General features: G+C 53.7%; 1 protein-coding gene across 1 annotated transcript; it reads right to left on the reverse strand.

The window, feature by feature from the left end:
- Window positions 1–4,141: 4,141 nt before the first annotated feature.
- Window positions 4,142–9,152, reverse strand: TMEM173 (transmembrane protein 173; the record flags this gene model as incomplete). Its single annotated transcript, XM_009873658.1, has 6 exons — window positions 4,142–4,335; window positions 5,185–5,371; window positions 6,761–6,996; window positions 7,153–7,261; window positions 8,155–8,335; window positions 8,908–9,152. Coding segments are annotated over 6 exons (1,152 nt in total), but the record flags the coding sequence as incomplete, so codon positions are not given.
- Between the last annotated feature and the right edge of the window lie 4,214 nt (window positions 9,153–13,366).

Consider the following 13,366-nt stretch of genomic DNA (forward strand, 5'->3'; position numbering starts at 1 on the left):
GGGGAGAAGTCCCGGTGGCTTTTACCTACCATCACGCAATTTTTGAGTTTGGAGGGGGGACGTTTAAAGGTCATCCAGCCCCACTACAGTGAGCAGGGACATTTTCAACTGGATTAGGTGTCTCAGAGCCCTGTCCAACCTGACCAAAACCTCCCTAAATCAGCGTTCCGGACACCAAGATCTCCGTAAATCAGTGTTTCAGAGTCCAAAGCCTTCCTAGCTAGGGGGTTTGGAGGCCCAAAATCCACCTAAGTGGATGTTTCTTGCCTTCTGCTGCTCCCTCCTCGGAGCAGTGTCCATCCTCAGTCTGTGAGAGATGGCAGGACATCACTGCTTTAGAATTTTTAGGAAAAAACACAGATGAACCCCTAAAATGAACGCTTTGAAGTTACTATCCAAAGGCTAGAGCTGGCAGTTCTCTGTCTGCTAGCCAGAAGCTGCCCCAAGAGGCACTCTGTGGTCCCCTGAGCCACCCATGACCCCAGACCGGCACCCAGAAATAACCCTACCGAGGGCTTTAAGTTGTTTTTTCACCTCTTTGCCTGTTCACCTTTCTGTGAGAACTCTCTACCGCCCAGTCGTGCTGGGGACCACGCTCCATCCAAAACAGAAGGCACCAGCGAAACACGAACAGCAGTGCTTTCAGTCTGGGAAACAGGCTTTCAATTTCAATTTATACTTGTTCCCCCATATATATTCTACTGCTCCCACTGAGCTGCTGGGAAAAGGAAATGAAAGGGACTGTGGAGTCAGTAGCAGCTGGAGCACAGGGCAGAGGCACTTAGTTAATAACCGGTTTAAGTCTAAGAGATGTGAGAATCCAACCATCGCTGTCAGCTGAGACGCTGTTCCTGTCACTTTGCAGGATACCAGACTTAAACCTAGTGAAAAAACTTAGTGAAAAAACTTAAACTTAGTGAAAAAACTTAAACTTAGTGAACCTGCCATTTTCCTCAGCCTCTTCAGACGAGACCAGTTTTCAAGCACGATTTATAGTACAGGAAAGGTAAAAAAAAAAATTATATGATGGGAAGGGCCTTTCTTGGAGCTCAACCGCAGAACTTGGGAAGTGCAATTCGGCACAGCTTGGCTTTGAAGATGTGGCTATTGCTGAAAGGCAACACTTGAGGGCAGCACAGCACCATTGAGCAGTCACTGCTGCGCACCCCCTGTAGCCGTATCCTCGATGAAAGGTGTACCCCTCGCCAGCCACACGGGCACCCTTCTGCAGAAGCCGACGTGTGCTTTTCTCTCCATGGAAGCGCTCTGCCCTCCTCGGCTGGCTGGCATGCACACGGGCTTGCCAATAACTTGTTTCATTTCAGCCTCATGAGGTGACCACTGCTGCACAAGCCGGTTGTAAAACGTCAACATGCACGATGACCTGCACAGATATCAGCCAAACTGACCTGCTCTTTAGTAATTACAGGGATATAAGACCATAGAATCATACAACGTGCTGGGTCTGGCATGGTGTGCTCCACGAGGATCCCCGGTAGATTTGAAGGCGCAAACCCCCAGGGACCACAGGTGTGCGGCTGTGCTGGCTTTGCTGCTGGCACAGCTGCTTCTACTTGCTCCCGTGTTGCTGAGCTCAGCCCTAATGAGATGCATTTACCTCGAATTTCAAGCAGGTGCCCACAGCGCTTGCTCTCTGCCCTTGGGGACGCTGTTCTGAAACAGGGAGTGGGTGATCAGGACCCAGATCCACCTGCCCATGCCCCAGGGCTGGACCCCTTGGGTGCAGCCCTCTGCTCCCTGCACCCAGGGCCACACATCTCCTGCTATGAGCAGGAGGTCGCTCACCTGGAGCAGCAGAGCTCTCCCTTCTCCCTCCCTGGCCAGTGCAGCACCAGGCACTTGGCACATCCTAGAGGCCTCGGCAAAGATCCTTGGCACTGAGAGGAGCTGGCTCTTTACAGTGGCCTTTGCTGTCACCAACCCTCCCTTAACAGCCCCCTCATCTGCCGTTTTTGTCTTTTGCACAGATGCAGTACCCAGAGATTAGGCTGCAGATTAAGGTTTTACTGAATCCGGAAATGGGTTCCAATTCCCAGTCCCAGCAGGACCAACGGGCAGCTAAATATCCTCCGAAAGTTTGCTGGGCTGGAGCTGGGGAAAGGCATCTCCTACCATGCTCTCCCATATGCATGAAAGACAGAGCCCTGATATTTGCCTGGGGTGCTTTGCTGAGGGGCAGCTGCCAGGTAAGAGCAGTTTTATCCTGGGGAAAAAAATCTCGGGAGAGACGGATGGAACTGGAGCCGTTTCATGAATGGCTTTAGCTGAGAGGGGAATAAGCTGCAGCCGATCCCTCTTTACTTGGGGTCATGCTGCGGGCAGAAGGTCTCGGCACAGAGTGCACTTCCAGGCCAGGAGAGTGGTACCAGCCCGTGAGGGCCAGCAAACACTGTCCTGCAGGGCTCACAGGCATCCCTGGAGCCTTGCACCATCGGCACTGTGTGAGGGGAAGGACTTCCAGGTGCTCCCTGGCCCTGGGCTACTTATTGCGTGGAAGCCTGAACAAGTCCTAGGGGCCGTTTTGAATCTCAGAGGCTTCAGAAAGTGATTAAGAAGCTGGGCTATATGCTCTCTTTGCCTCGACGTGCCAGCTGGGCTTAACTGCTGTCAGGTCTCCTTGAGTGGCTGTGAAGCACTTGGCTCTGCAGGCAGAGTGTGGCTGAGCCGCTGGTGGCCCCGGTAGCTGACTGCGGGGTGAGGGTTTCCAGGGATTGCGGTGACCTAAGCTTTCATCCAGCTGTTCAAAGCAGTACGCCCAGGTTTTTCTCCTTCCACTTGGAGGGGGATACTGGGTGGTATGGCCACGCTTCTGAGGTGAGCCCGAGAAGCTCTCTGTGGAATGAGCAAGGCTGAAGCAGCGCTGTCATGTTGGAGCCCTTTTGAGCTGCCCTTGGAGGGAATGCAGGCAGGTTGCTCTTAAACCGGGCTCCTGGCAGCATGTGCCGCTGTGCCCCCTTGCCCACTGGAGCTGCTTCCTTGGCCCTCGCAGTCCCTCACGAGCAGGCTCCATCCCCTTGCAAGCTGAGTGTGGCCTTATGTGGGGTGCCCAGGCCTTGGGGCTGGCCCGGGAACAGCCTCTTTTTCAGCCTTGGCATCTCCAGGCAGATCCTGGAGGAGCACGTAGATGGGCAGACCCAAGAAATCATCTATCTCAGAGCCACGCCGAGCATGTCCAGTCCTGCTTCTATCTGACCACAAGGGACTTGAGTTGTTGTGGGAGGCCTGGCTTGCTGAGCTTGTTGGGGGTACCTCACCCCCAGGTTGAGCAGCCCAATGTGTGATGTCTTGCATGAAAAAAACCCATGCAGGTTACCCCAGAACTGCACCTTGCCCCTTTCCTAGAGCTCTGCCATGTCCTTTGAGGCTGGAGAAACACTCCTGCAGAGTGCTTCAGAGGACTGTGGGCATCAGGAGGCACTGCAGAGGACTGTGAGCATCAGGAGGCACTGCAGATGGCTCTCAGCATGAGATTAGTGGATTTAGCAAAGGCAGGGAGGTTTCCTGCACTGTGAGACCCCTGAATGTCAGAGTTCTTCAGGCCTGACCTCTTCTTCCACCTCCACATCCCGAGTGAGCGGAAAATGAGGATGTTCGTGTGTGACTGCACAGGGGGTCCATCAGGCTGGAGTGTACCCTGGAAGCCCTGCAAATACTCCCTGTGCCTGCAGAAGCCATCAGATCAGTCAGGTCACGCTGGTGGGATGTGTTGGACCCAGCGCGCACAAAAACACGCACACAGACACTCCTGGCTGGGATTTCCAAAGCTCCATCCACCACCACAGGTATGTCCAAAGGCTGACTGCACATTGTGCCCAAGATTCAGGGTAATGCAACTTGCCCTGGAGGAAAAAAGCTTTATACGACACAAAACAAAGCAGATTAAAAAAACCACCCCACTCGCATATGAGATACATAACAAAGAAAAAGGGAAGCACATCACGGGACTGTGGCTTGACTGAGCTGTTTCCAGTAAACATCACGCATAGGAGGTTGTGGGGGGTAGTTCCTGCAGGAGGCTGGGGCTCGCTGCCCTGCGCAGCACTTGCCAGGGGAGGAAGGGGCTTGGGGAAGGGGGTTGGAGCCCCGCAGTGCTGGTGAGGGGCTGGGCAGCGGTGGTGAATTAGAAACAGTCGCTTCGCAGAGGCTGCGGCAGGTCCGACTCACTGATCTGGAGGTTGAGCTCAGTCGAGTTGATGGTCGTGAATGAGGCGTGTGGGTGGTTCCCCTCATAGACAGCGTACTCTTCGTGACACTGCTGCTGGAGGTGCCGGAGGATCTCTCTGGACAAGAAGTGGGTCTCTGCTTCTCCCGACTCTGGAACAGAAGAAAGACAAAACCCGCTTTCACTGGCCTGGCCTGAGGCAAAGGTCTGGAGCAGAGTCTCTGGGTGATGCCTCAAAACATGCAGAATTTCCTGAGAAGCCAAAATATGATTTTTACTTCCCCTTTCCAGCACACCAGAAGAAAGAAAGAAAAACACGAAGTGCAAGAGGAGAGTAAAATACAGGCACTATGTGCTGGATTCCCAGTGGTGTAATGGGAAGTACCTTGCTGGACAGAAGTGATTCTCCCCATCAGGGAGAGCACTGAATTTCCTCTGAAAAACAAGATTCATTTCAGCAAGAAGCAGCAAACCGTTTTCCAGCCCTGCTGCTCTGGTGGAGGTAAGGAGACAGGGAATGAAAGGAAGATTGAAAGAAGGGAAAGCCTCACTCCTTCTCCTCCCCTGTCAGGAGGAATGCCATCGAGCCAACACGCGTTCATATACATGTCCTGTTTCTCCCAGGAACATCATCAGCGAAGGGAACTGCTCCTTCCCCTGGAAGCCCACTGTTATACTTGATCCTTGAAGGACCATTCTTGCTGCCCCAGTGAGACTGCTTGTCTCAGGTGCCTTTGGGGACTTCAACAGGGACCAGCTCTGCCAGCATCCTCCCTGCTCCTCTGAGACCCACAGCGAGAAATCCTTTGGGGCTGGGAGGCAGCCCCTTCCTCCCACCACTGCAGGGACCCCCCTGGCCATTTGGGTGGGAGTATCAGCCAAGCATGGCACAGATCCTGCCTTCTTCCCTTTGTTTGCCTTAATCTGAGGTCACTCGAGGGGCCGGAAGAGCACAGCCACCGTGCTGGGCATCCCTTCCCTCCCCTCCCCTCCTCACTCACCCTCGTACGCGATGAGCCGGTAGGTACCCGCGCACTCCTTGGAGCCTTTCAGGATCTCCTCCAAGGTCCTATAGAAAAGCTTTGCCTGCTCTAGGCGGTCTTCCCGGCTGAAGGCAGCGCACTCGTCCTGAGACATGGCATAAAGAGACTGCAGCGGGGTCGCATACTCCACAGCGCAGTGCCAGAGCTGCGGGAATGGAAGAAAAAAGACACGGGGGTAGGAGGACTGAGCAACCTGGGTGGGCTCAAGGAGCTGCCTCCCTCCCGTGAGGCCCCAGGGTGCAACTGTTGCCTTCTCAGAGCTCCCAAGCTGTGGCCTGGGGTGTGATTTTCCCTATGGAGTTTGGTCTTCTATGGAGACACTTCTTTCCCGGGTCTGATCACACTTTCTCGGTGGCTTTTCTGCTAGACCAGGGAAAGTCTGAGTATCCTAATGGAGAGTAGGAGAACAGAGAAGAGGATAAATGCTAGCAAAAGGAATTCACAGATAGAAGGAGACTGATCAAACAAATGAGGAGAGATTTGTTAAGAACATAAAGAATCTAAGGAAGAGCAGGGTTACCAGTGAGTCTTATATTGGGCAAACTGTAAAGTTTAGTAAAGTGTATTAGAAGGAATTGGGACGGGGTCCTTGGGTAGCAGGAAGAGCTACCAGCCTTGGCAAGAAGTCGCCACAGTGATCCGGAGCAGGTGCCAAGGATGGGAGCTGGCATCACCGCCACGCACATCTTCACCAGTGACCATGCAGCGAGCTGAGGGACAGATTTTACTGACGCCACGCAGCAGGTCAGGACAGGTCCAGGCTGCAGAGCTGCCGGAGCTCAGCTGGTGCTGAGTGACTCAGAAGGAAACACAGCATCAGTGCCTGCGTTGTAGCGGGAATAACCCGACACTGACTGAATTTCCCGGGTAGCAGGGCCAGGAAAGAGGCACCAGAGTGCCCGCAGCCAGGGTTTTAAAAGCAGCAGCTCAGCTACCACCAAAGGGCAAATTAGGGGGATGCGGGTGAGAAGCATCACTCTGCTGACCCTCCATTCATAGCTGTGTCAGCAGGACCAGTGGGTGCAGGGGCAGAGGCCCATCTGCTTGGAGATGTGGAAGATGAATACAATGTGAGATGGAGGGATTTAGGGCTTGTCAGCCTAGAAAAGAGGTGACTGGGGGAACGAGGAGAGTAGGGTTGTATAATGACTCAGACATTTTCAAGCACCTGTTCACAGCAAAAGGAAACATTAATCTGTCCCATGGGAAGTGATGATCTGTACCACACATCTGCTTTTTTTCTGCTTAGTTTTCTCAGTTTTCTGGACTTAAATCAACCCCAGGAGGGGTTACGTGAGCCCAACATCCCTGCAAGGGCTGAGCCTGGGAAGGGCCAGCCAGGAGGAAGGGGTGCAGATGGTCAGCACAGACAGGACCTCTCCATCTTGCAGAAGGCTGCAGAAAACTGGGAACATCTAATAAGAGAGGGGACACTGTCCTGCCCTTATGGCCACTTCTGGGCTGGGATCTGAGGCCAGGAAGACCTTTGAGTTGATGCACATCGACTGCTCTCCTGACACTGCATTCAGTATACCTTGTCTTCATCCCTGATTGTGTAAAGGCTGTGTTTGTAGACCCTTTTTCTGGTGCCAGCTCGGGCCAGGGTGGTTTCAGTGAGGTCCCTCAGGTACTGGATATTGCTGTCAGCTTTCTCCAGGTCATCATAGATCTCACAGCTCAGTGGGACCAAGATGTGGAGCTTCCAGGTCTCTGGGTGTGCCAGCACGTTGGGGTTGGTTCTGCTGACTTCCTCCATTGACTTTTTCAGGCCTGGTGGAAGAGAACATCGGGCAAAGTCGCCTGGCATGAGTACAGCTGCTTTCTACCTTGCTCCCCATTTCCCTGCTAACACTGTAAAGTGGGAGGATTGTTATTGGGAGCTATTTCTATCTGTAGGCATGATAATGCAGAGAAACAGCTACGTACGTGGCAGGACTATTTTTAGGTACCCAATGTAATAAGACCAGGCAAGCCCATGAGCGACATTCTGCTTGGACCTCTCAGACATCTCAGACATTTCCACTGCTGAGGGCTTCTGCGGAGGGAAGGAAAGACAGACCAGCAGCAATGAAAGCAGCCACCTGGGCAACAGCTGGTTCTCTACAGGGATTACAGAGCAGCTGCCCACTCCAAAGAGAATTGGAAAGTGAGCAGCCCGGTTGCCCCCTTCCACCACCACGTCAGGCAGCAGGGCCAAGAGCCCACATGGCCCCTGCAGATGAGGAAGCTGATGCTGGGGTGAGCTGGGCACTTCTGGCTGCACCCTCCACTGGGATTCACGTGTCCCAGTGCAACTTGTGCAACTGCCCAGTGCTTCCAACATGTGGGAGAAGATATCTCAGCACCCGATGGTGGGATTTCCAGAGTTGCCAGTGGCCCCTGCCAGCTCTGTATGTTAATTTGGCTGGAAAAGGGTGTTCAGTCTTCACTGGCACCTTACGGCTGCCCTCCCCCAAGCACCTTTCTGCAGCCTGCGTGACTCCTCTCCCCTTCCGACTCTGCTGAGGTAAAGCAGAGCCCTCTCAATGCTGCAGAGGTACCTGGAGCTTGCCTCTGCTGCCCACGTAACACCTGATAATTAACACTTTGAAGACCACACAGGCTACCCTTTCCCTTCAAGCACCAGCTTGACTGACAGATTTAAAAATACCTCCATTTTTTTGTGTCAGCGGGGCTCTGGCTGCAGCAGGGCTGCTGCCAGCACCCTGGGGCGGCTGTGCTCATTAAAAGGAACGTGGCAGTATGGGGCCGAGGCGATCAGCTCTTCCAGGTTGAGCTAACGAGAGCCCTTCTCCCACTGCAGGGCTGTGTGCAGGTGCACTGTATGTGCAGGGGCCACAGCAGAGCTGGGCCACATGCCCTCATGACTGCTCAGGGTTGAAGCACTCCCCAGGAAGCTGGCACAGTGGAGAGGTGTTGGTGCCTTACGTGGAGCCCCAAGGCGAGGTGGAGGAGCTGGCACAGGCTGGCCAGGCCAAGGTGGAGGCCGAGGGGCTGCCCAGCTCCATCGAGAAGAGCCACGTAGGCTGAGCCACAGACGAGCAGCACAGGTCCGTGCCAGCGCAGGGGGAAGCAGGCGCTCAGAGCCCTCCAGAAACTGCCCCGGTGCCTGGGTGGGAGAGAGGAGACAGGCTGGTGCAGCACTGGCCAAGGGATGCTTCCCCCCTCCGCCAGTGTTGCTGATCTTCTAGAGCAGTATGGAGCCAGGGAGCCCTGTGGGACCCTGCTGAGTGCACCCCAGGTGCCCCTGGCTAAGAGATGTCTTGGGTCTCTTGCAGCACCCGTGGGTCTCAGAGGGGAAAAGATGCAATGTCCCTCTGGACAGCAAAGGGAGACCATCTCCAAGAGCCCCCTGCCCTCTGGCACTGAGTGGTGGGGAAAGGCTGAGGGCTGAGATCTGTTCCCCAGGGAAAGGGCACACTTAGGGAGCTACCACGGAGAGGAGAGGGAGAGTTCCATAGATATATGGGGGAGCTGGGCATTCAGGAAAGGGGGAGAGGAGGAAAGAGAGGAAGAGATGAGAGAGATGGGAGTCTGATGGAGAGCGGCGTGTGCCACAGAGGGCATGCGTGGGAGTAGAGACAGCAAGCAGATCCCCCCACACCACCTGGATGCTACTATGCCTTTGTCCCCAGGGTGGTCCCAGGAGCCTGGATGACTGCCACCGCCATGCTGGCTCACCTGGATCGGAGGTGGAAGATCTCCTCTGCCAGATAGCAGATGCCCTTGAGCAGCGTCCCAATCTGCAGGGCCATGATGTGGAAGGTGAGGCTGCGAGCGGTGGGCACAAGGGGCTCCCCGGCGAGGTACAGTGTTGCAGCGCACAGAGCCAGGAGCAGGTACACAGCACCCTGGGCTCGCCCTCCCCGGGCCTTGGGGATGAGCAAGGCAGTGGGGTGGCTTGGCCGCCACAATTCTTGAGACATCTGCAGCAGAGAGGGAGGGGTCAGCAGCAACTCTGCTCCAGCCTGGGCAGCCGTGGCTCTTTCCGAAAGCTCCTGCCGCAGGAGCCTCTGTTTCTGGTGCCACAGGCGGAGCTGCACAGACCCCAGCACTGAGAAAAATGAAAATGAAAGGAGCTATTGCAGCTGCCAGCAGCCCGCAGAAAGTACTGGAGACCTCCCACGCAGGGCATCTTCTCGCATGAGGTTTTCTCATCCCATGGGAAATCCAGGCTCTGGGCAGCGCTGGGTAGATGTTGCAGGTTGCATCATCTGTAAGTTTACACCTCCGGGAAGTCCCAACATATCCATGGGGCTGAGCTGAGCTGGAATGAGGAAGGAAACCAGAATTCTACTGAGATTGAATTTATTAAGTGCAGCAGGTTTCCAGGGCGGAACAGAAGCAAATTCCTTCTAGCAGAAAGGGTGACTCACAGCACCCTCAGGAGGCGATGCCTACAGGCACTGGCAACAGGTCAGGGACTTCTTGCAGAAGGGCTTTCGCTGTCAGTAAGACCTTCAAGGTCTCTGGTCTTAGTGAGCACAGATCCAGAGCAGCTGAGGTACTCAAACCCTTCTTTAACTTGGATGTTATCACTGAGGTTTGACCTCAAACCTCCTAGGTTCCTGGTCCTGTGTGGTGTGACCCGCGACAGAGGAAGACTGGCTTAGGGCATGTGTACACGAGCCCATAGGACCGGGTGGAATACAGCTGAGGGTGCTGAGAGACATGGCTGATGCCCTGGCAAGGCTCCTCTCTGGTCTTTTTGGAAGATGGTAGCAACTGGGAAGTTTCTGAGGAGTGGGAGAAGGCAAACATCACACCCAGCTTTGAGCAGGGGAAGAGGGAGGGCTTGATGAACTACAGTCTGCCCAATGTCACCTCTGCCCATGGGGAGGTGATGGAGCATGCACCTGAAGAATGAGAAGGGAACAGCCAGCAGGGATTTACAAAGGCCACATTTGCACCTGACCAACTTGAGTGACCATGAGATGAGATGAGATGAGGTGAGATGAGGTGAGGTGAGATGACTGGCTGTGTGGATGAGGGGAGAACCTTCACTTCAGCAAAGCTTTCAGTGTGGTCTCCTAAAGCATCCATGTAGCCAAACTCCGTAGATATAGGCTAGGCAAGGGGATGACTGTCCAGAACATGCTTTGGGTTCAGTTGCATCAAGGAATAGATGCCCAAGGAGACTGGCAGTGTGCTGTTTGTGCTCATCTCAAAGTTGCCAGAGACTGTTTCAGTGATACCTTAGAAATCCCAGCAAACCTGCTTTACGGGGCATCTGACCTGTGTTTCTGGCCTGGGGAGGGTTTGTGGATAGAGCCAATGTGTTGTTTGCTTCTTCAATGCAAAGGCTGGCTCAAATATCAAGTGAATCACTTCCTCTTCCTGTGCTGGATTGTCCCTGTCAGCCAAGCTTTGCTGACCGGCTCCATCTGGCTTTTGTGGTGTGGTTGAGGGGGCTGCCCGGCGGCTCAGCCCTCTTCTCGCTGGTTTCCGAGCAGCGGGGTGGCTCTCCTGCACACAGAGCCCGGCCTCCTGCTTTTAGTTCTACCTTCCGCGTGCTAACACCTGGTATTTCTGTCTCTTTCACTTCTGCTCCAAGCCAGCCTGTGCCCCACAGCCCCAGATCCATCTCGTGCATAGCGCCTGGCCGCTGGCTCCGTGTGAGGCTGAAGGCAGTTAGAAGCAGGCATGTGCCATATCCCCAAGCAAAAGCCAGCCCAGGAACACAGTGTTTTCCCTGGTACTTCCTGGGTACAAGACTGCTCCTGGCGAGCAGACAGGCAGCAGGTGTAACAGAGCCTGCTCTGGCTGCAGGACGGGCACTGCGGCAGCACTCGCTTACTCCCTGTTGGGTTTTTTTGGCATCACACGCTGTTGCCCTGCAAAAGCTGGTAAAGCTGTTGGCTTCAGCCGAAAGGCAGGCTGCTCAGTGACAGCTTTACACCGGCGGTGCCTGCGGGGATGGGGTTCGGATGCCAGGCTGATGTTAAAAGTGGCTTTTGTCCCTTGGCTAAAACGTACTGCAGTTGGTGTTTTTAGTGCTGCAACTGCACCGCCTCAGAGGTCCTACTCACGACAGGGCTTGCTTTGTTGCCCACCCTAGCAAAAAATGACGTGCTTTGCAATATTCCGTGTTGCACTGTACTTTCCTGCCCCTTGTCACCAGTCACCCTGGCATGGAGACTGAGGAAGTGTCTGTCTGCGTGTCCGCCGGCCTCTCACTGCATGTCCCCTGGGGACTTGACCGGGTTGAGCTGACAGAAAGTGCAAGTACAACAGAACAGTGGCTGTGTACGTGCGTGCCTTTTGGTTGCTGGTTTTTTTTTTACAGGTATCTTTTGGCCTGTAGGACATGCAACGCTGGCGTTGGAGATTGAGCCAGCAAAAGCTTGCTGACAGGGGGTAGTCGGTCAGTGCTGGAGTGTCACATCCCAGTCTCCAATCCCTTGCAGGCTACACCACGTTAACATCAATCTCTGTACAGCTACAGGCCAAATGCCAGAAGCTACAACTGTCCTCCATCCTGAGGGGACTGACCTCATGAATAATGACAATTAAAATTACTTTTCTACTTCCATTCCTTATCTCTTAGAGAAGCTTGTATCCATCTGGTAAGAAACAGCAGATCATAATTATCCCTGGTACTAAAACTACAACACAACTATTTTCCTATCCCTTTTTATTTTCAAAACCGTTTATTCTCCAGATTGAATTTTGCAATGCTCTACTACTCAGAGAGGACTTTTCAAAGCTTGGTGAAGGAAAAAAGTAGCAATCCGGGCTGTTTCTGTTGCTACTGTGAGCCAAAAATAATTTTCTAATTCGGGGACAATATCCAACATTTTTCCTGAGAAGATTAGAAAAAAATCACTTTAATCGTGGCTGATGTGCAGAGAGAACTGAAGTCCTTAGAGGCTGTGACTTGAAAGTATTTGGAAAACTGACCCAGAAACACGAGAAGGTTGTTTCCAGAGAGATGCCCGAGGAGAAGGAAGCCTTTTGCAAGGCCAGTGATCACTGATATGACTGTGGCTCATCAGACATGATGTTTGCCCTGTCAAGAGATGGGTGAGAGGCAAAGCTATGTGGCTGAACTGCTCCAGGGGACCAAGGGAGCATCTCCTAGCAAAGAGGAATTTGTGAGCGGGATCAGACTGCCTGAGCGGGGTCAGATGTTGGCTGAGCAATACGAGAGGGAAGTGGAAAATGTTGGAAGAAAAGCAGTTTTGCCTCTGCCCCAGGACAGGGGGTGGGGAACCTGAAGGGCCAGGATTGCTTGGGATTAGCATTTGAGTATTTCCAGGTCCATGGGCTATGCGGCCAGGAGAAAGGGGCAGGTGCTTTGGGAGGAGCAGGCTTGAGTTCTTCATCACTGACACATCGGAAGGAGCATGGCATTTTGAAACCTTGCCTGCACAAAACTGAATCCTTTATTTGCCTCCAAAATACCACTGGGCACCTTGGTCGCTTGTCTTGTGTTCGTCACTCAAACACTGTGTTTTTTGTGTGTCAGGTAAGGCTGGTATTTCTGGTACTTTGCTATGTAAGTAAGTCAGTTTGACGGTTTAAACCTTTTGTTATGCAGCCACGCTGTGATCTACTTGGGGTACACTCAACCTGAGCCAGCAATGAGCGCTGGCAGCCCCTAAAGCCAACCGTATCTCAGTCTCTAACAAAGCAATAGTTTTAAACTAGAGCAGGGTAGATTTAGATGAGGCATTAGGAAAAAGTTCTTTACTGTGAGGCTGATGAGACACTGGCACAGGTTGCCCCGGGAAGCTGTGGATGCCTCATCTCTGGAAGTGTTCAAGGCCAGGTTGGATGGGGCTTTGACAACCTGATCTATTGGAAGGTTTCCCAGCCCACGGCAGGGGAATGGGACTAGATGACTTTCCATGTTCCTTCCAACCCAAACCATTCTATGATTCTGCTCTGTCCATGCATCCTCCCAGGCCTAACAACTAATTTCTGTGCCCTGGGCCTGCACGGCTGGAAGGGACGTGGAGCCACGTGCCAGGAACAAGGTACCCACTAGCATCACTTAGTGTCACTTAACACGTTCCTGGAGGGCCTGTGACCGTCCCTGTTGTTCGCTCAGCCTCTTCCGGGCGTCACCGTCTGCCTGCGCCCCACAGGCCCCGGCTCTTCTCCGGGAAAGGGACCTGGGGCCTCCTGCAGCCTGAAG

Source organism: Apaloderma vittatum, unplaced genomic scaffold, assembly GCF_000703405.1.
Source record: "Apaloderma vittatum isolate BGI_N311 unplaced genomic scaffold, ASM70340v1 scaffold38067, whole genome shotgun sequence".
Taxonomy (NCBI): domain Eukaryota; kingdom Metazoa; phylum Chordata; class Aves; order Trogoniformes; family Trogonidae; genus Apaloderma; species Apaloderma vittatum.